The sequence below is a fragment of the Phytophthora ramorum genome (assembly GCF_020800215.1).
Source record: "Phytophthora ramorum isolate Pr-102 chromosome Unknown Phyram_PR-102_s0002, whole genome shotgun sequence".
Taxonomy (NCBI): domain Eukaryota; phylum Oomycota; class Peronosporomycetes; order Peronosporales; family Peronosporaceae; genus Phytophthora; species Phytophthora ramorum.
The window spans coordinates 5,922,328-5,945,134 of NW_027150648.1; the positions used below are offsets into that span (position 1 = coordinate 5,922,328).

The window sequence follows — 22,807 nt, forward strand, 5'->3', positions numbered from 1 at the left end:
TGGGGTGTGGCTGTGGGCGGCCCACTGGCGATAAATGAGCCTGCTACAGTGGGACGTGACCCCTTTGAAGTTGGAATAAGACAATATAGATCGCTTGAACACTCACTTTTGCAGAGGCGAGCTCGACAAACTGAACCCAAAATGGCTGCACTCTGCGACGCGCTCCCATTGGCGGTCACGACCTGGACGCCGTCTCTAGGTCGGCGCCCATTGGCCTGCCGCGTCTTAGGTCCACATTGAAACCTAGCATGAAGTGCACATGAAACACGCGCCACGACGGACTTGTCGGTGAGTAATATTTGACAGTGCCAATGCAGCAAGAAGCTGCCACTGCCGCGCCGGGCTCACCCAGAAGCGCCCCACGACACCTGGTTTGGCGGCTCGCGCGCTGCGCACCAGGCCCAAGCGGTCGGCGTCGGCTCGATCTGGCCACTCGGCCCAAACGGACCGCCTCAAGTGGCCGCTCCCGCGCTCGTGTCTCTGCTGGGTCACAGTTTTGCTTGAAGGAAGGCCTAGCGCGCTTCCGAAGGACAGGCCGTTTCGGCCGTCACGGGCGTCGCACCATTGCGTGTGGATAAGATGCGATGGATCTCCAGGATGACACCCATGCGACCTGCACTCGCTCGCTCGCGAAAACTATCCATCTAGCCCACTTCAACGTGATCAAGCCAAACCTGTATTTGCGTCCGACCAGCAGCGGCCACCCGATGCTCGGCGCATATTCTGCACTGACCGGCAGCGCCGTATCAGCGGTTTCAGCGTCACCCCCCGTGTTTCGGAGCCGCACAAAGCGCTCGACAGGCGTGTGCTCCCGAAAAGACCTTCATCTCAGACAAGTGTGTTGGAGTTCAGCGCTCGAGTGAGCTCCGCTACTATTTCCAGCCTAGACTTGAGTGAAGTTTCTGTTCTGCGCTTCTGCCATCCGTGCGTAACTCCGGACAGCCACGCGCGCACCGCCGAAACAGATAGCTTCAACGGCGTTGGAGCAAGTCTGGCGCTGGCGTCTTCGCCATGAAGGTTAAGAAGCATCAAGCAGGCTGAAGTGGCCAGTATCGGGTTGTTCCCCGCGCGTGGATTTCGGTCCACATATATGGCTATCCGCGCGCACGTGGAAATTCATTCGTGCTGGCAAAGAATCCTTCAGGTAAAAGGAGTGATCCCGTGTGCAATTGTGTTGGTATCCTCTTGGTGGTTTGTACTAGTGTGTTACTAGTAGCTGACTAGTGGCTTCGCTTTTGCCGGGGTCACATGGCAGGCAGAGATCGCATGGCTAATATGGATTGGAACTGCAGCCATGACAGGAGGCGCTTCCTATACTCCACGTTGGCCTCTAAGTGAGTGGTGTGCCATCGTACAGCGTAGGAAGCTGAACCACGACGGGCTTCATTACGGTTTTCCACCCATGCGCTCGAACCCATGCAATGCAGTTGCAAGTAGCAGCGTATGTACCTGAAGCCCGCCGTCGGCGATCGTCTGGCTGGAGATCACCACCACTGTCTTCCTGCCCTCGTGGTCCCCACCGAGAGGCTGGTGTCGTCGCGTGGCCCCCCATGCACCGAGTTGGTGCGGCCACCTTAGACAAATGGAAGAAGCACGTCGATACTTGGCATATGGATACGAGTGGCGGGATCTCCACAATACTTGCGGCTTCGGACACAGCGCGCTCAGCAGAGGGCGGGAAAGGTACCGGTAGTGCGATACAATAAATAGTCTCTTTTTCTAATACAAAAAATATGTTATTGTGTCTACAGTAAAAAAAAAAGCAAACTAATATCTGACAATAATTATTGGTTCTACTTTACGAGGAATATTTATTATTGGAGCGACTACTGAATTGTCCGAGCGTCGCTGAGAATCCCGAACGAACGACATCAGGAGCTGAAAGTGCTTTGAGCTCCTTCTCTGTAGGTGGTGTTGCGATGCCCGTGCGAGGTCCACCCCGCGAACGCTGAACTTGGTGGGGCCCGCGGACAACCGTTCTGGACTGAATGAGAGGAGACAGCGAGATACAAATCGGATGCTGATACAATGAGCGGTGCTCTCGCCTCGCTGACACGCGCAATATGGCAATTTGGTCCCGTGGCTCACCCGATCAGGCTGACTAAGCTTTTGACTAAGATGCGCTTGGTTATCGAGTTGATCTGGTGAGTACGGTGTCCAGACCCATACTGCCCACGCAGGCGGTGCTCTGCAACGCGAGCGGCGTGCCTGGTGTCGCCCTCCAGCGAATTGAATAACAGTGCGCCTGCCGGACTGTACGGGGCTCTCTTCATTGGCAAACGAGCAAGGCAACATCATGACAAACCAGCCAGTTACCAGCGTGTATTTCCAGTCGCTGGGCACCATCACTACCTCTCGGTCCGACGACGTTCAAGCTTGACGCCGATCCGAGAGAGATTCCGGTGCATCCAATGTTTCCTCCTCCTGCTGTCGATGGTGTTGCGTAAGTGAAGCAGTGGTGGCCTGTGAGTCGTGTTAAGGAATGTCCGGGAAGCGTGTGGTATTGCTGACTTTGGTTTGCCAGCGACGGCAGCCCTGCTCGCGTCGATGAAGGTCATTCGCTTGAATTGCCTAAAGCCGTAGTTGTAGCTAGTGAAAGGACCCGATTGGGCCAGTCACCTTCTCAGCGGAGTCCTCGGACCAGGAGCTTTGGCATCCAAAAACAAAAGTTCTTTTATTACGTAAATACCTTTTTTCCAATAATACATTTTTTGTTTTAGAAAAAGAGACTATTTATTGTATCGCACTACCGGTACCTTTCCCGCCCTCTGCTGAGCGCGCTGTGTCCGAAGCCGCAAGTATTGTGGAGATCCCGCCACTCGTATCCATATGCCAAGTATCGACGTGCTTCTTCCATTTGTCTAAGGTGGCCGCACCAACTCGGTGCATGGGGGGCCACGCGACGACACCAGCCTCTCGGTGGGGACCACGAGGGCAGGAAGACAGTGGTGGTGATCTCCAGCCAGACGATCGCCGACGGCGGGCTTCAGGTACATACGCTGCTACTTGCAACTGCATTGCATGGGTTCGAGCGCATGGGTGGAAAACCGTAATGAAGCCCGTCGTGGTTCAGCTTCCTACGCTGTACGATGGCACACCACTCACTTAGAGGCCAACGTGGAGTATAGGAAGCGCCTCCTGTCATGGCTGCAGTTCCAATCCATATTAGCCATGCGATCTCTGCCTGCCATGTGACCCCGGCAAAAGCGAAGCCACTAGTCAGCTACTAGTAACACACTAGTACAAACCACCAAGAGGATACCAACACAATTGCACACGGGATCACTCCTTTTACCTGAAGGATTCTTTGCCAGCACGAATGAATTTCCACGTGCGCGCGGATAGCCATATATGTGGACCGAAATCCACGCGCGGGGAACAACCCGATACTGGCCACTTCAGCCTGCTTGATGCTTCTTAACCTTCATGGCGAAGACGCCAGCGCCAGACTTGCTCCAACGCCGTTGAAGCTATCTGTTTCGGCGGTGCGCGCGTGGCTGTCCGGAGTTACGCACGGATGGCAGAAGCGCAGAACAGAAACTTCACTCAAGTCTAGGCTGGAAATAGTAGCGGAGCTCACTCGAGCGCTGAACTCCTACACACTTGTCTGAGATGAAGGTCTTTTCGGGAGCACACGCCTGTCGAGCGCTTTGTGCGGCTCCGAAACACGGGGGGTGACGCTGAAACCGCTGATACGGCGCTGCCGGTCAGTGCAGAATATGCGCCGAGCATCGGGTGGCCGCTGCTGGTCGGACGCAAATACAGGTTTGGCTTGATCACGTTGAAGTGGGCTAGATGGATAGTTTTCGCGAGCGAGCGAGTGCAGGTCGCATGGGTGTCATCCTGGAGATCCATCGCATCTTATCCACACGCAATGGTGCGACGCCCGTGACGGCCGAAACGGCCTGTCCTTCGGAAGCGCGCTAGGCCTTCCTTCAAGCAAAACTGTGACCCAGCAGAGACACGAGTGCGGGAGCGGCCACTTGAGGCGGTCCGTTTGGGCCGAGTGGCCAGATCGAGCCGACGCCGACCGCTTGGGCCTGGTGCGCAGCGCGCGAGCCGCCAAACCAGGTGTCGTGGGGCGCTTCTGGGTGAGCCCAGCGCGGCAGTGGCAGCTTCTTGCTGCATTGGCACTGTCAAATATTACTCACCGACAAGTCCGTCGTGGCGCGTGTTTCATGTGCACTTCATGCTAGGTTTCAATGTGGACCTAAGACGCGGCAGGCCAATGGGCGCCGACCTAGAGACGGCGTCCAGGTCGTGACCGCCAATGGGAGCGCGTCGCAGAGTGCAGCCATTTTGGGTTCAGTTTGTCGAGCTCGCCTCTGCAAAAGTGAGTGTTCAAGCGATCTATATTGTCTTATTCCAACTTCAAAGGGGTCACGTCCCACTGTAGCAGGCTCATTTATCGCCAGTGGGCCGCCCACAGCCACACCCCAAGCAGGGCAAGACTCGCGAGCGCCGCGTCTGCGGACTAAGATTTCGGGGCGCGACAGGCGATGGCGCCGAGAGAAGAGCGTCGGGCCGGTTGGCGCCAGTGCCGCTCGTGTCAGCGCTAATCAGCGAGGAGTCCGTGTGTCCGGATGAAGGGGTAAGTGGCGCACTGACCCGCCGCGCGCGCCTGGAATTTCGCCGTAGTCGGCCTTTGCCTCCGCCGCCGAAATGCGTGCTGCGTGCGTGCGGCGGTCGGAACAAGTCATTCGCGAATTCACTCGGAGCCCCGCAAGCAACAGCAGTCTAGCCCTCCGCCTTCCGCCATGATGAGCACCATGCCATTCCCCACGTGCGCTGCGGCGCTCCCCACCTTCAACGTGCTGCACCCGCTGCACTGCGGTCCGTCCGCCTTCCGTAGCAGCAGCAACGACCTGCCCCGACCCATGACCATCAACACCTTCACGTCGACGCCGCCCACGATGTCTCCGTCGTCATCGCAACTGGCCTCCCCCACCACGACCACCATGGAGGCGCGCGCGCACCCCGTGGCCAGCCCGCAAAAGAAGATCCGCAAGAGCCGCGTCGTCTTCGACTTCACCACGGAGGAGATGGCCAAGTACTTCCATATGTCCCAGCGTGAAGCCGCGCAGCAGCTCGGCGTGGCCACCGTCACCATCAAGCGCAACTGCCGGCGCCTCGGCATCGTCTGGCCCTACCGCCTCATGAAGTCCAAGAAGAACGCCATCAACTGGTCGGCCGTCGCGCGTGAGGACGCCCAGCGCATCCGCCAGGAGCGCGCGCTTGAGCGCGCCAAGGCCGGTCGATCGCCCTCCAGCCGCAGCCGCTCGCCGTCAGCTTCTCGGTCGTCATCTGCGGCTGATGCCGATGAGGTCGCTGCCAAGGTCATGACCATGCTCAGCCACAGCAGCAGCAGTACCAGTGTCGAGCTCACCGAGGCTGGTCGCGCCTTCGCTCGACTGCCGCTGGACTGCATGGGCACTTCCTGCTAGAGCCTGCGTTTCTTCGATGTCCACTCGTGGTGTCCCCGTCCGGTCCTTTGAGTGACCTAGTGTACTATACCATACCGCTGCGTGTTAGAACCAAATACAACCCGCCCTACGCATATGAATGGGCTGCAATTTCTACAAGATTGTGCATTGTCTTTCCCCTTCCAAGAGCTGCTACCGTAGCAGACAACGTGTCCATAGTAGCCGCGCTGTTAAACATCAAATAGAAGGCCCGAATAGTAGCCGCGCTGATACACCCGAGAAGGAACGTCCGGACCAAGTCACGCGCACACATTCAACGGGCTCTGCTCGCTCTACTGTAGTCTACAGCCTGTAGAGACACCAGTAGGATGCAAGAAGGCTTGAAGGTGCGAATGAGGTGCCGTTGCCTGTTCGCGCCATGACAAAGGCGTCTTCGAGACGTGGCGTACAACTCGCTGCAAACTGGCGAAAAGCGACTAACGGCTTCGATTCGAAGTTTGGGGTCTCTTTTGTGGGTCGTAAGGCTCATCTACGAGGACAGGCGAGGTGGTCAATGGCCATGAGCACTGGTCGTGCTGGATTGATCCGCTCGTGTCTCGTGGTGGAACCAGAGAGCTCAAGCCGTGATCTCACTCTCTTGCCCTCTTCCGTCCCAGGTCATGCTGCAGACTGTTTCTAGCTCCAACGGCGCTGAGACCTGCCCAGGCGAAGAACTCCCACTCTGCTTGCTCCTGACAAGTGTGAGGATTGACGCTGCGCGGGCGCAAACGAAACTCGCCGCCACAGCCCTGCGACGCGAGTCCGTCAATATTTCGCAAGAGGGGCGACGATGATTTATATGAGCGACGCACGGGCTCCTCGCAAGGGGAACCACTTCAGACGCGGCACCGACGGTGGACGAGCCAGGATCGCGCCGTGCCACTGTTTTCGCTGTCATCGCGTTGTAAAAGGCGATGGGGCAGGAGGCTGAGTCGCATCCAAGGAGCAGCAAGCACCTGACAGCATCAACTACAAAATACACTGTACCACTCATAAAACCACCATCGTAAATCAATCACATAACAGCAAATAGAAGGCCACTTATCATCAAACCTACGTGAACCAGTTTCCAATTTCTAAGCACGCCAAGACGAAACACTTCCCGTACAAGACAGCGGGCTGAGCTACTTCACCTAATCAGTCCTCTCATTCAATGTAGTGTCCATTCTTGAAATGGGCAACGACTCCTTGCCAATGAGTCACCCCGCCAAAAGAATTGGACAACTTGGTTGACAGTCGCGCAATCACCAAGGCTGTATTCGCAGTCAGATTCTATTGGAATTCGCATGGAAAGTCTCACTGAACGATGGCAACCGTGTTGTACGACGATAACCGAAGGTGTTACAGCCAGCTTTAACGGTCGTTGGAACTCAGGCTACAAGACCATCAATCTTACTTTCATTTCCCTCTGATGTAATTGGCTACATTAGGTGTACGCTACATCATCTGTCTTGTGTTGGTTACACTATACTTTTATTGCTCCGCCGTGTGACTGGTCGATTTCGGGTGAACCGCAGAGCCATACATTCGCAAGACAACCACGGTCTCACGATGGAGCTAATCGGCCCGGTCCTGGACGAACCGCACGAGGCTCCGCACGAAGTTGAAGAGAAGGCGGCGGAGGACGTGGGCGTGGGCGCTTCCGTGGACCCGCAAGAGGGCGCCAGCGTGCAACAGCATGAGCACGTGGACGAGGTGTCCATGTCGTCGTCCATCTCCTCTCGCCGTCGCGGGGGGCGTCTGGGCAGCGACAAGGCCGAGGCCGCAATGGTCCTCCCGAGCTTCATCTGGGACTACTTTGTCAAGGACGCGAGCGGCAAGTTCGTCATCTGCACCTTGTGTCCATCTCAGACGACGCGTTTCGCTTACTCTGGCGGGACGTCCACCATGAACCGCCATCTGCGGAAAAAGCACCACAAGTATGCGCCAGGCAAGTGCGCGGCCGACTACGAATACCCGCGAGGGCTACACCAGCAGCAGCGTCGGCAGATGGTCACGTCACCGGCGGCCACGAACTCGGGTCTTTTATTACCGTCGGATACGGCCGGGATGCTGGGCAGTTTGTCGCCTGGGGAGCCCTTGGGCGGCAAACAGAGACACCAGCTGATGGAGCTGAGGACTGCGAGACGACGAGCCGCCAGCGGAGGCTCCGCAGCTTCCAAGAGACGCAAGTTGGTCGTGGATCAGGGTGATGCAGCTGCGGCCATTGGCTCGGCGAGTGCTGCACTTGGAGTTGCAGCGGCAGAGTTCGATCCGTCAGGGTTCGTGACGATGCCAGGCTCGGCGGCTGCGACGGCCACGTCGGGTGCTCTGCAGTTCCCTGCAGGCTTCGAGTTGAACGACGAAATGGGCGTCGGACTGGACCAGAGGTTCTTCGACTACTCGACAGTGACGGGGTCCACTGCGGGGCTGCGAGGACGACGACACAGCTCCAGTATCGGCGGCAACATGCCAGGGGTTAACGCCGGCAATGGCGGCGCTGCGGCGAACCACGCGGCGAACCAGAAGATTCTCACGCACAGGTTACTGAAGTACCTGATTGCTCAGTACGAACCGCTGGACGTCTCTCATATGGGCACAGAGTTGAGTATGCTGCTGTTTGGAGGATCTACAGAGTGGCCGACGCCTGGTCTGAATTTTGGATATGGAGGCGCGTTGGGTTTTGGAGGTGGAGGGATGGGCGGGTCCGTGCCTAAACTCCCGTCCGAAGACACGATCAAGCTGGCGCTGGCAAATCTGTACTATTCGCAGCGCGAGATTTTGAAGGAGGTCATGGCGGATGTCGAAGTTCTGAGTTTATCTCTGAACAACTGGACATCTGCGTTTGGCCAAAATGTGCTCACGGTAAGTGGCCACTGGATCTCGCGTGGTTTCAGGCGTCGCGATTGCGTTTTGGAGGTGTACGTGTTGCCGCTGGACGAGCGCGTGAATACGATCGCACTACTCCGGGACGTCATGGACAAGTGGGATATCCCGTCGTCCAAAGTCGCAGCTCTAACGATGCGGCCTCACACCCCAACTACCAATAATGCACAAGATAACGAGAGCGACAGCGCACAAACTGTCGCAGAAGCCCAGGCGGAAGCAGAGGCTGAAGCGACAGCGATCCACAGCGAGTACCCGGGTTTAGCTGTCGTCCGGTGCTTTGTGGAAGAGCTTGAGGGTGCTGTCTCCAGCGGTTTGCGCGAATGTGCTGACCTCACCCGTAGGTGCCGGAACTATGTGTCCTATTTCATCCAGAATCCTTCGGAGTACCAGATTTTCCTTGCTTTACAACGCAGCATGGGTGAGGAAGCCTCTGCAGCCTCAGTAGCGTCAGCTCAAGCCGCATCCATCGCTGCTACTGCCGATGGGGTCAGCGTAAGCATCGCAGACAGCGGCAGCATGACTATGGGCGACGAATTGGACGGTGCCAAGGAAGACCACAACGTAGATGCAGTAGCAGACGACGCAGCATCTTCCGCTCAGACTTCTACACCTGTAACTCCGACACCGTCGAGCGGAAACAGTGGCGAAGCCCGACCTGTAATTTGTGACTTTGATGATCGGTGGAACTCAACGACGGAGATGATGTGCCGCATCGTGGAGTTGGAGCCTATGTTACTGCGCTACAAAACTGGACTGGAGAGCGACACGAATCCTGCTCGAAGACCGATGCAGCTACGCTTTGTGTGTTGTGAGCTTTCTCCGGAAGAGTGGGCAGCGCTGAAGCAGTTGGCACGACTTCTGGATCCTATTGAGGGACTAGTGCACGTCTCGCCGCTCGCTTATCCTGGCCTGTCGATCGTGTATCCGCTCTTGCACTCTTTGAAAAAGCATTTAGCGGATGCGGGGGCGTGGGTGACTGATCCGCTTGTCGCGACAGTTCGTCATACTATCGTCGGCAACCTTAACATGGATCTCTGCTCATCAGGACAAGCTCCATCGTCGCCGTATTTATCGTGTCTACTAGACCCACGCTTCAAGTCACTGCCGTTTTTGCCAGCACCAGAGAAGGAACGACTCATCGAGGCACTTTACTTGCTTCTCGGCGTGAATGACAAGGACGATGAAGGCGTCGATGATGGCCAGCACCAGCACGACTCATCTACTGAAGACGATCAAAGCGACGAGCAGAAGAAACAAGATCGGAACGCCAAAGGTTCGACTGCATCGGCAACAAGCGCCTCTCTTGCCAACAAGAAGGCAGCAGCTCTGTTGCACGAGTTCTTCCCGCTTGACGAGCCTGCCACCGAGCTCGACAAGTTAAAGGCCCAGGTGCAGCAATTTCTGGACTCGCCGTCTCTGCCGGCTACAGATGAGACCGAGCACGACCCGCTGGAGTGGTGGAGTCGCTATCAGCGACTTTTCCCGTCGCTAGCGCGACTCGCCAAGAAGTATCTGTGCATTAGTGCCGTGTCAACGCCGTTCCAAGAAGCGTTTACAAACTATGGCCAACTGATGCGAGAGAAGAAGGCTCGACTGGACATTGAAGTGGCAGCTCAGGTGCTTTTCTGTCGAAGTGTTTCTCGTATCCCAGAGATGGAGCGCATCGGAGTTTGAGAACGGAGGACGATGAAGAAGATGTTGTCGAAGGTGATTATCGTGTTTATTCGTGTGGCCTTTCAAATTATTCGCTTTACTCCCATGGATCAGCTTGTTCGACGTTTGACATGAGGTTAGCGTCGTTCATTGGCGCCTCGTTGGCGTTGAAGTCCGCAGTTTCCAGCCCCGAGCGTACGTCGTCCGTCAGATCGTCCCACATGACTAATTGATGTTCTTCAGGTAGTGGCTAGAGCCAAACTTCACAGTGTATTCAAGCTTGAAGCGAGTCCCGTTCAGCACTTGAGGAGCAGGAGGTACGCACGTCCGGTACCGATTGGATGCCTCCGTTATCGCCACGCCCACTACCGTCGAGCTCGTGGAGGGGTTGTCCAGCCATACAATAGCATGCTCCCAGCCACGGCGATGGCCAAAGTAAGACGGGATCTTCGTCCGGTCTCTCGGAAAGTATTACGCGTACATGACGGCCCATTTGTCGCTCAGCTCCGTCGTGCGGCCGTAAACCTGGGGCCCGAGAGGAGAGCTCGAACACTCGTAGGATGTACCCACCGTAACCGCGCTCAGCCCTTCATTGGTGTTGGCATCTTTATAGACGGCAGGGAACGGCATACAGCCGTCCGTAATGGACAGGTCTCCTGGTCTGGGGCTCACTTGTTAATCCTCTCCGCCAGTCACAAGCTCACCTCTACCTTTCAAGCGCCAGCAATGAACATCGGCCGATTCTTTATCGTTGTGACTGTCGCGCTCTTCTCCATCAAGGCCGACTCCATTGACCACGACAAAGTACAACCGTTTCCTCAGCCGCAACCTGTTACCATCTCCGAAAAAGCTGGTGTCAAATTCAAGCCGAAACTCTTTATCCAAGAAGGGTGCGTCTCGTACCCCGCCGTGAACGCTGCCGGCGAGCCCAGCGGAGGGCTGAAAGGAACCGGGGATGATTCCGGCTGTAAGCTTCCTTCATTGGGCTCACAGGTCTACGGCCGTGCCGAATGGTACAACGACGTCTGGGCCATCATGTACGCCTGGTACTTCCCCAAGGGATTCTGGGATAAATGTCCCTATTGGCGTCATGACTGGTCAAATGTTGTTGTGTGGATCGACAACCCGGACGTTGAGACCTCCAAAGTGTTGGGGCTATCCCTATCGACGTCCGAGAACAAGTATGGCCACAAATATGCGCCTGCAGAGTCCATTAGAAATGGCACAACGCCGATGCTGTATCGCTATCTTCCATCCTTCGGCAGCGCTGGGCTAAACACGTATGTCGATTTGGGCCAGTTCCAGGGTTTGATCATGTGGGATCAGCTCGCGGACGCAGCTCGTGCCGCCCTCAACGACCAGGACAATTTTGGCCGCACCGAAGTACCGATAAGCGACGATCACTTCCCCGAGCATCTCGAAAAAGCGTGGCCGTTTTAGTTGCCATGGCGAGACGAAGCTTCTGATGGGAGCGTGATGGCATGGCTCGCGCGGGGTTATCCCGTACGCGCTATTCCGATGCTGACATTCGCCATAACTTTCCCCTATGCAAGAAGTTCTTCAATTATTACCAATACTTTGCCCCAATGTCTGTATGACTGATATAGAAACTGTTAAGGCGCCTAATAAGCTGAGCAACGAGTTCAAAGACCCTGGTACAAGTTTTGGCCTTTGTAGCTCTTGAACTTGTCGAGTTTCTCGTAGTCGGACCTTGCCACGATGACGTTGCTGTATATCCCCAGGCGTTTTCGAACGTAGTCGGTAGACCTATCAGCCTGAGCCCACACTCTCAGGAGGACATCCATCTCTGCGTCGGTGCTGGGAGTGTAAGCCTTGTACCCACTATGGTAAACAACGCTGTCGTATTTCCTCGCGTAGCGCGCGTAGATCTTCAGCGCGTCGCTCCCCTCGCGTTGAGCCACAGACATGGTACCCAACCCCAGTTTGTTCCAGATTGTCGTCGGATTCACCTCATTAAACGCCCAATTGTCCATCTCGACTCCTTGCGCCTTGTACACATATTTCTGGTAGTATTTGTACTTGGGGTTGGCCTTCATCGCACCTTTTGTCAGTCCGTCCAACTTGAGCGCCTTCTTGACGAAGTCCTCGGATTTCTGCATCTGCGCCCAGTACGTCGTCTTCACCGCCATTTTGACACTCGTCAGGACTCCTCTCTCTTCTGCGGGCGTTTTGCTGTCTTGAAGTTGCCTTTGTGGCTCAATTCGTGGCCTTGTCTGGCGGGAATTTCAAGGGTAAGTGGCCTTCTATTTGATGTTTATGCTATTCCTATAGAAGCCTTTTGATAAACGCGACTTGATGCCGTTTATCTGTCTTGGTAGTGTTGTCTCGGGTTGATCTCGTAGCGTGAAGTTGGCAAGGTATTCCTGCATTGTATCTGGGGTTGTACTGGGGTTTTGAAAGTTGAATTGTCGTGTCGTTTGTGTTTTCGTCAGTGTCCGAGCTGCTTCCAGGTCAGCTTTTGCTGGTGTGCTCCATTGCACAACAAAGAAACGCTGTAGCTCGTGGTCCAGTTCCTGGATGGGGCTGTCGCTCTTTGTTGTTGCACTGAGGGCCTTCTGGGTTGTTTTATCCACACTGTCAATTCGGAGGTACGTCGCTGCTACAGTACGCGCCGAAATTATAGCCGCACCGGACAAGCGGAGCTCTTGCGCCGGGAACTGAGAACTTCCTGCAAACTGACGGCTCCGAGGCCGTCGTAAAGGAATAGAAAACTTATGCAGCAAGCGAAGTTGAAAAAGACCAAGATGGCTTGGAGCCAGGAGGCAAAATCTGGTTTCAGGTCGGGTCAGAAGTATAGCCGCACTTGGAAGCTCTACATGCTAACGGCTCTAGTAACCTGTCTTGGCTCGTTTTAACAGCCGCGTCGCTTCCAGACGCTTCGGGACGCTTCGCACTAACTTCTTAACATACGCAGGGTCAATGCGAGACCATTCCAACGTGATCTGTCTGATCAAGTCGGCAGGCTTGTCAAATTGGAGCCCGTTGGCGTGCACCCGGCGAGCCAGGAGCCCCCACACGTTCTCTATGATGTTCAGATTGGGGCTCGTGGCAGGCAACGGCAGCGTTTCGATGTTATGGGTGGCTAGGAATCCCTTGGTGAGCCTCGAGGCATGTACGGACGCGTTATCCTGCTGGAAAATTGGGGTCAAATTGCCCAATTTTGACCCCAGTTCTCGAAGGCAAGGAAGCATGCTGGAGGTCAGCGTCTCGGTGTACTTGACAGAGTTCTGCTTCCCCTTCAGGAAGAGCAGCTCGGTTTTGCCATGCCAGCTCACCCCCGCCCAAATCATGACGCTTCCGCCACCATTGACCCGCTTCGACATGAGTTTGGGTTCTGCTCGCAAGTCGTGCCAGTAGAATCTAAACCCATCCAGGCCATCTAAGTTGAACTTCTTCTCATCCGTGAACAGCACGCGTCTCCAAAAGACCCTTTTACCGGCGTAACGCTCCGCAAAGCGACCCTAGCCTTCTTATGATGCGGCTTGATGGCAGGGGTGAGTTTTCTCTTCGCGTACGTGACGTAGCGGTTGCTACGCAGTACGCGGAGTACCGTATACTTGCTTGGTTTCGATGGTAGCAGTCCTGCGATCTCTTGGGCGGACAGGTTTCGGACAATTGCCAGTCGAATGACGCGCCTGGCCTCCCGGCCAACTATTTTCGGCCTTCTTCCTGTCCTCTTCGTCACCGACGACGCCTTCCCGCGCTTCAAGTAATTCCTCATAGCCTTCTCGTCGCGCCTGATGAGCCTCCCGATCTCTCGGTTGCTTTTGCCGCCTCTGAAGTGTGCGTTTATTTTCATGCACTCCTCCTCGGTTAGCTGCTTGCCTCGTGGCATCGTTTCCAGCTTCCTCACGAATCCAAGAACAGATTCTAAAAGGTCTTTCACAAAGCTGTCCACAGGTCTCATTTATTACGTTTAATAGCCCTTCAATTTTGTTTATTACTCCACTGAACTTTATAATACCAAGTGCGGCTATACTTCTGACCCGACCTGAAACCAGATTTTGCCTCCTGGCTCCAAGCCATCTTGGTCTTTTTCAACTTCGCTTGCTGCATAAGTTTTCTATTCCTTTACGACGGCCTCGGAGCCGTCAGTTTACAGGAAGTTCTCAGTTCCCGGCGCAAGAGCTCCGCTTGTCCGGTGCGGCTATAATTTCGGCGCGTACTGTACGTCTCCGATTTCCTTGAGTTCTTGGAGCCCATTGTCCAGTATTTTCACTGCGTTAGCTTGTCTAGTTCCTTGGGTTGAGAACCTGATGCTTGTTGCTGCCACTTCATGCCACTTCCTATCTACTTCCTCTCTTAGTAATATCCATCCTCCATTCACTTGTCCTTCTGGTGTTGTGCTGATGTGGTATTACAGTATCCATTTCGAGAGAGTTGGGACTGAGTTTGTCGTGTCGATAGCTCTTGTCTGGGGGTATTGAACGGTTGCGGCTTAACTTTAGTAAATCTCAGCGATGGTGAGAGTAAATCGAAAATTAACCCCTTGAGCCCGGACGTGTTTTCGGCCCCCATCAACCTAAGCCCTACTCGTTCTATCGTGTATGTCGCGGTAAGGGTTAAATACAAAAGTCTATATGTTTGGTAACGTGTATAGTAGATAGCCTCACGCTAAACCTAACCCACGATTGGTGTGTTGCTCTCTATTGTGTATGTTCCAACTCAGAGGCACTTATCAATACAAGGTACGAGCGATAACATGTTGTGCATAAAATAAAGCTAAATTGTATGGTAAAGTTATGAAAGACGCAAACACAGCCGCGACTACCGTGTGTATAGCAGAGGGTAGCAAGAACAGATGCAATTGAGTTGGATTGCGTGACATTGCAGTATACAAAAATTCAATATGAAACGAAGGACACAATCAGCAGCTCAGTCAGTCGTCTCCTGCTCCGTTGCGTGACGAGCCCGCTTCGGCTGGTGGAGACTGTCCAGCGTCGACTCATCACTTGCTTGCTCCTTCTCCTCCTCGAGTTCGCTCATATCGCTCACTTGGCTTTCTGCAGGACCTCGAGCACGGATCATACGCTTCTTGCCGTCGCGTCTGGGCGCTGGTGCGAGTGTGCCATCCCGCCAAGCCTTATGCCAAACATCAAAGCAGGACATCGGCTGGCGTGCCGCATCTTCTCACACAAAAACACTCGCCACGCCATTGGCTTTTTGGTCGTGGTGGGTAGCTTGCACTTGCTGCAGTACACGGACGAATCACCGCCACGAGCATTATCGGTGCCCTTCAGAAGTGAGCATACCTTGTAGGCTCTTGTGCGTCTCTTCCTTCCTACTCCATTGTTACCGGGGCGCCATTCATCATTCTGCAGAGCCTTGTGGGCAGAACGTCAGATCCTGCTGCTGTTTGCTGTCTTCTGTGGCGCCACTTGAAGATCCTCGTTGCTTCGTAGCAGATCCCAGTCTTCTTCACGGAGCTGACACAGCTCCAGATGAAGATGCTTCATGAACTTCACATGGCGAACCTTGGAGAGATTTGCGGCTGCGCGCCGAGCGTTGTAGACAATGTAGGCGTTGATAATGGCTAGATCTGTGAGTCCAAGAAACAAGGACTTGTAGTACTTCTTGTACTTGATGCAAAGCTGCAGCGAGTACCTGTTGCGTGTATCATACAGTGTTAGCAGGTAGGGTAAGGCAGATATACACTTACCGCTGGAGTCGCAGCTGATCGTGAACATCCACACCGCCCATGAACGTCTAGTAATCCTTTACTATTCGCGGGCACGCAACCTCAGTCTGCTCACACGCCAGCTTCTCTCGACGCACGATACGATTCGTCTCCACACTACCACCGGTGCTCAGCATGTGCACCGCACGGGTATCCCACCAACGCAGCAAGCGCATACCAGGAATCTGCAATGCGTCGGCGACAATAAAAGTACCTCGTTCAATGCTCGCTGGGCGGTTCTTCGGGATCTTCGGCGGCTACTGCTTCTCACCTTTCTTCTTCTTCGGAATCAATTGTGTGCTCAGTCCTAGACGGTCAGTACGGACAGTACCAACGGAGTAAAACCCCATATTTAGAAGCTACATGGAAAATGGCACCGAAGAATAGAACCGATCGGTGACGGCGAGCCGCATCTCTCCATTTGTTGGAGCAGTAGGACCAAAGACATGCTGCTGATTTCGAACGACAGCTGCAGGGCCAGACTTGAAGTCAGTTGACCTGCCCTGGTCCCCTCTCTCCTTCTTCCCGCAGTACACTTCAAAAAAGCTGTATCGTACATGTTATAAAATAGTTAGAGAGTATGATACACGATAAGATAACTTGGCGATCAAAAAAAAATGATCGTGCCCGAAGGCACGCCCGATACCCACCGAATGCAGTACGCCGTTGTGGAGCAGCACAGCATGAAAAGCTTGGTGCCCCACTTGTGCGGCTTGTCCTTGAGGTACACACGCATCTTGTTGAAGGTGGATCTTGAAGGCAGCATCGCCTCATCAAAGGCCATGGTGGCAGGTGGCATAAAGCCAGCAGTAAAACGATCCTGTAGGGCGTCGATCACCGGTCGTAATTTCCATGCTCGGTCTTTCGCAGCACGCTCATCATCGTTGCAACTGAAGTGCAGGTTACGCGATACGTGCATGAATCGATCGCGAACCATGAGCTGTCCGAAGCACCCGCGCGGAATAGCCCCTTCGTCTGTAGCTTTCCAGTGATGTGCTAGCTTCTCTTTGTTGGGGGCAATAGACCGCGCGATCAACAGCCCCACAAACACACACAGGTCCCGCGGTGTCACGGCTTTCATCTTGAGCAACTCGGTGTGTATACGCTCAGTCGTTTGGCGCTTGAACTCAGGATGCTTCTTTTCACGCGCCACTTGTCTTGAATACTGAACTTACACGCGCTCTTCCAACTTCTCTTCAAAGTAATTGTTCGTCTCTTCAGCTATATCTTCCCACAAGTCAGGCTGCATAAAGTAGAAGAATGCCCCAGACGGAGATGCGGGTGCTTCAAGAGCCCTTGCCGTCGGCCCCGATTCACCGGTATACAGATTCGGATAGTCAGTATCCATTGCATTCGGCGGTCTAGGCTCATAAGGCTCCATAAGATGTCGTACGGTCCATGCGTCTGCAGATCACTCCAGCCGTTGATGCCCATCTCTTTCAGGTAGTCGTCCGGCACCGTGCCCGCTGCGATGTTGTTCATACCATCAGTGGCTTCTATCAGGTTATCTCCAAAGCGCATCCCCGGAGGGACTGGAAGCTGCACGTCCCCAGCGTCAAAGCCATCTACAGAAGAGTCTTCATCGTCTCCATCGTCATCTTCAGCGTCTGACTCAAACCCCGCAAATGTAAGCGGGTCATCAGTATCCGCAATGCGATTTGGTTCTGCTGAATGGCAATTAATACAAGAGATACATGTTACGACAGAATTGCTAACTTGTACATACAAGTTTACCAACCTTTGGTAGCATCACCAGGATTTTCCTTCGTCTCCTCATCACAACCAACCACTGTGTCGTCCTCTTCAGAATCGGAGTCACTGTCGCCGTTGTCGCCCGATGCGTTATTACTCTCACTCGCCTCGTCAAAATCCAGCTCAAGGTTGCGCCGACTGACCGTCAATTCTGGCACATGATAGCCACCACACATACATGATAGCTACGGACGCTAACTTGTACCAGACAAGGTCATACCTTGCGAGCTAGGGTGTGAATCCTCAGCTTCACTGCCGCCGACATAAGACGTATCATGGGGTGAAACACCGTGAATGACAAACGTCGTCTCTTTCGAATGAGAATGCGGCGTTTGAGCTGGTCCAGAAGTCTCAATGGCAACCGATGGCTGGGGTTGGCTTTGCGGGCTCTCCATTACAGGTGTTGCTGCATGATAAGGAATAATACAAGATTAGATAAAAACAAAGCTATAACATACATCGTAAGCAAACCACACCTGCGTGCTCGATTGTTGAAGCCTTATTTGCCGCCCCCGTCGCTGCCATCTCTGCGGCAAATTCAGCTGCAGCCAGCCAGCGTTAGTAATAGCATTTGGTTATCAACACAGCTACACTTACTGATGTCGAGTTGGTCCAGATAGTGCATCAGCTCGTTCTCGCCGACAAAGTAGTCCACGCCGCGGACGTCCTTGTTCGTCTTGCCCGGCATGAGATAGATGAAGTCGTCCGAGAGGCCAGTTGGTCGCTTCGAGTTCCATCCGGCCTTCTTCAGTTCCCGCCATCGCGCTTGGAACGCCATTTTTGCTATCCAGAGAGGGTTCTGCGCGCTAGCCCGCGTATCTGAAAGTGAGGAAGAATTCAGTGGCGGCGGTTTCTCACCTGCCAATTCTAATAGGCGATATTGCGCACCCCATCATCACCCTCAAACTCTAATATTGATCCTGATCTTTCCCGATGCCAAATCTATGCTTCCTAGCGGTAGGGCAAGGGCACGCCACCTACCCCTCGTTGACTTGAAATATGTAGCAACGCATACAAAAAACAAGTACAGCTTTTCTTAACGTGTACGGTCCACGTTAAGAAAAAGTTCTTATCTTGTAAGATACAAGCCATCGGGCTCAAGGGGTTAACCCTTTCGCGCTAAAAGGATACTTTTTTCGCCCTTTAAGGGTTTTTGCAAAACATGGTGCGAATGAGACGTGTCCAGGGGCGCATTTTGTGCCCTTTTAGCTTTTTGAGGCCTGACGTACTCACGTATTTTGTTACTACCAATCACAGCAGAGGGTGCAAGCGCATGCCTTGGTCTGGCTCTTTAAAATACGTGCGACGTCACCCATTTGCGTTCATAAACTGAGGATCCCCATCATTTTTTTTATCTTACCGAATCAACCCTCCCCTCAGCGCCAGTCACTGTGTGGCCTTACAAACAGCTATACACATGCATCATTCAGTTGCAGTGGAGCTATAGTTAAATTAAGACACACGCACTACCTCAGCCATGCGCACCAGCTTTCTCGATTGGGAAGACAAACAACTTGTTCAGATTGCCTACGAGTTTGAGAAGGAAGGCATTCGGATCACATGGGCTTACGTGGTGCGTCGCATGACCAAGTCTAAGCGGACAGCTGCCGAGCTTCGGCTGCGCCTCGCATCTCTCAAGCGGACGTATGGTAAGTTCGTCAAGGACTTTCCGCGCTGCTTTTTCGGTGGATCAGCGCCAGAGCGGTGTTTGCTGTCGTCTGCAGATGCCCGGCACGTGGGGTCGTCAGGAAGCGTAGCAGTGAGGCGGAAGGTGGAGCCATCAGGCAATGCAGTAGTGAGGCGACAGATGGGCGCAGTGACGAAGCGGTCGGCTGCGGTGATGAAGCCGTCGAGCAGTGCAGTGATGGAGCAGTTGGGCGGCGCGTCGGATTCGTCGATCACTCCGGCGATGGAGCAGTTGATCTGCGCGTTGGAGCCGTCGGCGTGCGCAGTGGTGAAGAGACCTGGTAATGCGTTGGGAACGCAGTCGGTCAGCGCAGTGCTGGAACTTCAGGCTCCTCCCCGATTGCCAGCGACGTCATGCTCTTCGTTGCTCCCGCTGCATGACGCAATACGAGTCCTGACCTCGGTATTTAGCAATATTACTGCGGGAGACATTCGCCAGGACGCTGGTAGAACGCAAGACAATGCGGGGGAGTTGCTGCCATCCGGGGTTGCTGCCATGATCACGGCTCTGGGGCCATTGAACACGCATGACATCTTTCTTGATGTGGGCGCTGGTATTGGCAATGTACTAGCTCAAGTTGCTCTTACTACCTGCATCAGCAAATGTGTTGGGGTCGAAGTTCGCTCTGATTTGTGTACTCTCGGAGAAAAGCACATTCAAAGACATGCTGATTCATTCCCACTTCTGCGGAAGGTGGTCATGAAGGCTACAGACGTACGAGACGTGGCACTATCTGTACGAAGTCCAACTTGTGATGCTACAATTATCTACGCGAATTACTTTCTTTTCGAAGAATCAGCAAAGCTGTTTGTAGCCCAAGAACTTAGCGCCATGCCAAACGCACGAATTATTGTTGCGACTGCTCGCTTCTGTCCGCGACACAGTGGTAGATGTTCGCAACCATTCTGTCTCCGCTGGAAGCTAGCCGACGAACGGATGGTTGAATGCAGCTGGAAGTCTAATTTGACCCCGATCTATATTTACAACAAAAGATAGTGATAAAACCACCAATACTACAAACTTCTTGAGCACTGCGAGGAACGCGTCTGCACGAACACCAATAGCTTGGCCGACAGCATATTCACACCATCATCCCGACCATCACCTGGCACAACCATCCCATCCAGCAGCAGCACAACCTGGCCAGCATCGCGCCAGCTTCAGCAGCTCACCCACCGACGACAGAAGCTATAAGATAATTTGACGCACAACGTCTGGCTTTGGGCTTGGTTCAGGTAGGTTGCGCTTGGTAGGATTACTTTCAGCAGCAGTGCTTTTAGCTTGAGCTAGAGACGAGCCCCTGCGAATGTTACCTTTCACGGTGAACAGATCTTGGAGCAAATAAAACCTGTGAAATTTATCCCAACATGTCCAAGATTGCTGTGGACACATCCAGCTCGTTGGGGGCTTCTCGTTTACTTCTTGACACAAGGACACACTGTGAGTAAGGCAGTATGTTGTTACCTCTGTAGGGTAGCGATCCTCCCAGCGGCACACAACACATCTGCGTCGTTTCCGGCTCTTCTTGCTGTGAATTTGCTTCGAGGCAACGGCAGTGCATCGCTGGACGGGAACGTTCGCGCTGGGGGTCGACACTGGCGTCGGCACAACGCCTTCCACATCCACGACATCGTTTAGTGAACTAGTTCCGTACACCATACGACCCTCGCTGGGAGCTTCGATCCACTTGCCATTCATGAGCTGACACGCCAAATCCATGACAAATTCGCGATGTGGATCACGCGCAGGAGGACCGACTCCTGCTAGCCGCCGCGTCAAATACGCATTTGATCGAGCAATATCTATCATTGCTAAGGCAAGTTTTTTATGCCACTTCTTGAAGGAGTGACCATCTGCAATGGAAAATCTGCCTCGGATCTGGTCCAACCTGTCCACCCCTTGCATATTCTGGTTGTACTGACCTATGCATGTCGGAGCAGCAAATTCTTGTGACGAATTGCCCACCATTCTTGTAACAGGTGTAATCGTAGATGGGTCGGCATTCGACACCATGTTGACGATGTCGCCGTCGCACCATGACGCAGCGATCATGCTATAATCATGGGAGATGGCCTGGAGGAGGTCGCCGCGCGTACATTTAGAATCATCCAGGATCGTGTGACGAGGGAAGTGCTTGCTGTTAGATTTGATGGTTCCTCGACCGTAAAGACCTTTGAGCTTCAGCTCTTGAAGCAGTTGGACCGAAGTGTAGTAATTGTCCATGTTGATGATGCGGTTAGTACCGAAAAATGGCCTCACGACCTCCAACACGTGCTGTCGAATCTTAGACACCTTGTCAAATTCTACTCGCAGCGACAGTGCTTCTTCCTGTCCAACTACGCCATCGAGCCGGTCGCCAACATCACACCTACTGCAATGTAGCTTGTAGTTTAGAGCGATCCAGGTAGATGAGCAGCAGGCAACATAGAACCGAAAATGGTATTTACCCGTTGGCTTCATGGGATTGAACACGATCATGTGCCTTCCTTGTCGAGCCCGACACGCTATACTGGCTTCGTCCAAAGCCACATTACGTCCAACCTTGACATAGAGACCACCAGTCACTTTCAGCAAGTTTAGTAGAGGTCGGATACGAGCAGCAGCGTCACGATCCAGTGTGGTCGGTACAGCATTGAAACTCAGGCAGCACCGCAGAAGTTTGAAGCGACTTAGAGACATCACGCTATCCAGCGAGACGGAGTTCCCACCAAATATCAGGTCTTCTGGTTGTTGGCCCCAGTAGTTCGCATATTCACCTTTGTCGTTCAAGGCCATATAAAACATGATGCCTAGAAACGCCATCAGCTCCGCGAGTGTGAATGGTGCTCCAATTTTGATGTCGTGCACAATAGCATACTTGTTCGTCTCAAACAGCACTTGGCGCCAGAAGTACAGAGGCAGGTACGCAAAAAAGCTGGAGGTGGCCGAGTGTTCAAACAGGTGTTTATACTGTGGTAGAAGGGTCGTTTTCGTTGAGCCGTCGGCAAGCTGGTAGAGGTCAGTCGGCGCGTCAACTTCTCCGTTGGGCTCAAATCGCAGATTTCGAATCGCTTCGACTTCTTCCATATTGGCAGGAAGCAAAACACCCGGATCAAATTCTCTGTATTCTTCCACCACTTGCAAATTGTCGTCATCATCCACGTCAATGTCATCGTCGGCGTCACCCGTTACTAGCCCTTGCCAGTCGGGGTTGTCCTTCAAACGGGTAAGCTCCTTGTAGTTCTCCACTCCAGATTGAACACATCCGACACTCACATGTTCCACAGCGTTCTGGAACTGAGTATCCAGCCAGCGGATCTCAAACAGTGACGCAAACTTTCCTCGCATCGGACGTCGGCAAACACGCCCCACAATGTATGCCGGTCCGATAGGGCGGTAGAGCTTGGACTTCATCCAGGTCTCGCGCTCCGGAGTGAATGCCACCAACTTATTCATGTATACCTCCTGCAGCATTATCGGAGGTGTCCTCGCTGGCTGGGTCCGATGTAACGAGTCGGGCGTTTGCCCCCGAGTTGTGGCTTGTGGCGTCCCAGGAACAGCGCTTGATACTACAACAAGTATACAAATATTCATATTAATACATACATGATGAATGCTTAAACAGCAGACGGCAACAAGACAACTACGCACCCATTCCATCGCCACGCCCTTCATCACTGCCACGTCCGCCGACGCGGCCACCACTGC

The 22,807-nt window shown here is 53.8% G+C and overlaps 4 protein-coding genes across 4 annotated transcripts; 2 read left to right on the forward strand and 2 right to left on the reverse strand.

Moving 5' to 3' along the window:
* Positions 1-4,757: 4,757 nt before the first annotated feature.
* KRP23_3143 (uncharacterized protein) lies at positions 4,758-5,444 on the forward strand (the record flags this gene model as incomplete). Its single annotated transcript, XM_067887960.1, has 1 exon — positions 4,758-5,444. The coding sequence occupies one exon, from the start codon at positions 4,758-4,760 to the stop codon at positions 5,442-5,444; it is 687 nt and encodes a 228-aa protein (XP_067750504.1).
* A 1,569-nt stretch (positions 5,445-7,013) lies between these two features.
* KRP23_3144 (E3 SUMO-protein ligase ZBED1) lies at positions 7,014-10,004 on the forward strand (the record flags this gene model as incomplete). The annotated part of the gene is made up of 1 exon (XM_067887961.1): positions 7,014-10,004. One exon carries the CDS (start codon positions 7,014-7,016, stop codon positions 10,002-10,004), a length of 2,991 nt encoding a protein of 996 aa, XP_067750505.1.
* A 1,622-nt stretch (positions 10,005-11,626) lies between these two features.
* On the reverse strand, positions 11,627-12,133 carry KRP23_3145 (Secreted RxLR effector protein; the record flags this gene model as incomplete). Its single annotated transcript, XM_067887962.1, has 1 exon — positions 11,627-12,133. The coding sequence occupies one exon, from the start codon at positions 12,131-12,133 to the stop codon at positions 11,627-11,629; it is 507 nt and encodes a 168-aa protein (XP_067750506.1).
* Positions 12,134-17,411: 5,278 nt separating this feature from the next.
* On the reverse strand, positions 17,412-17,958 carry KRP23_3146 (uncharacterized protein; the record flags this gene model as incomplete). Its single annotated transcript, XM_067887963.1, has 3 exons — positions 17,412-17,584; positions 17,654-17,839; positions 17,910-17,958. 3 exons carry the CDS (start codon positions 17,956-17,958, stop codon positions 17,412-17,414), a joined length of 408 nt encoding a protein of 135 aa, XP_067750507.1.
* Between the last annotated feature and the right edge of the window lie 4,849 nt (positions 17,959-22,807).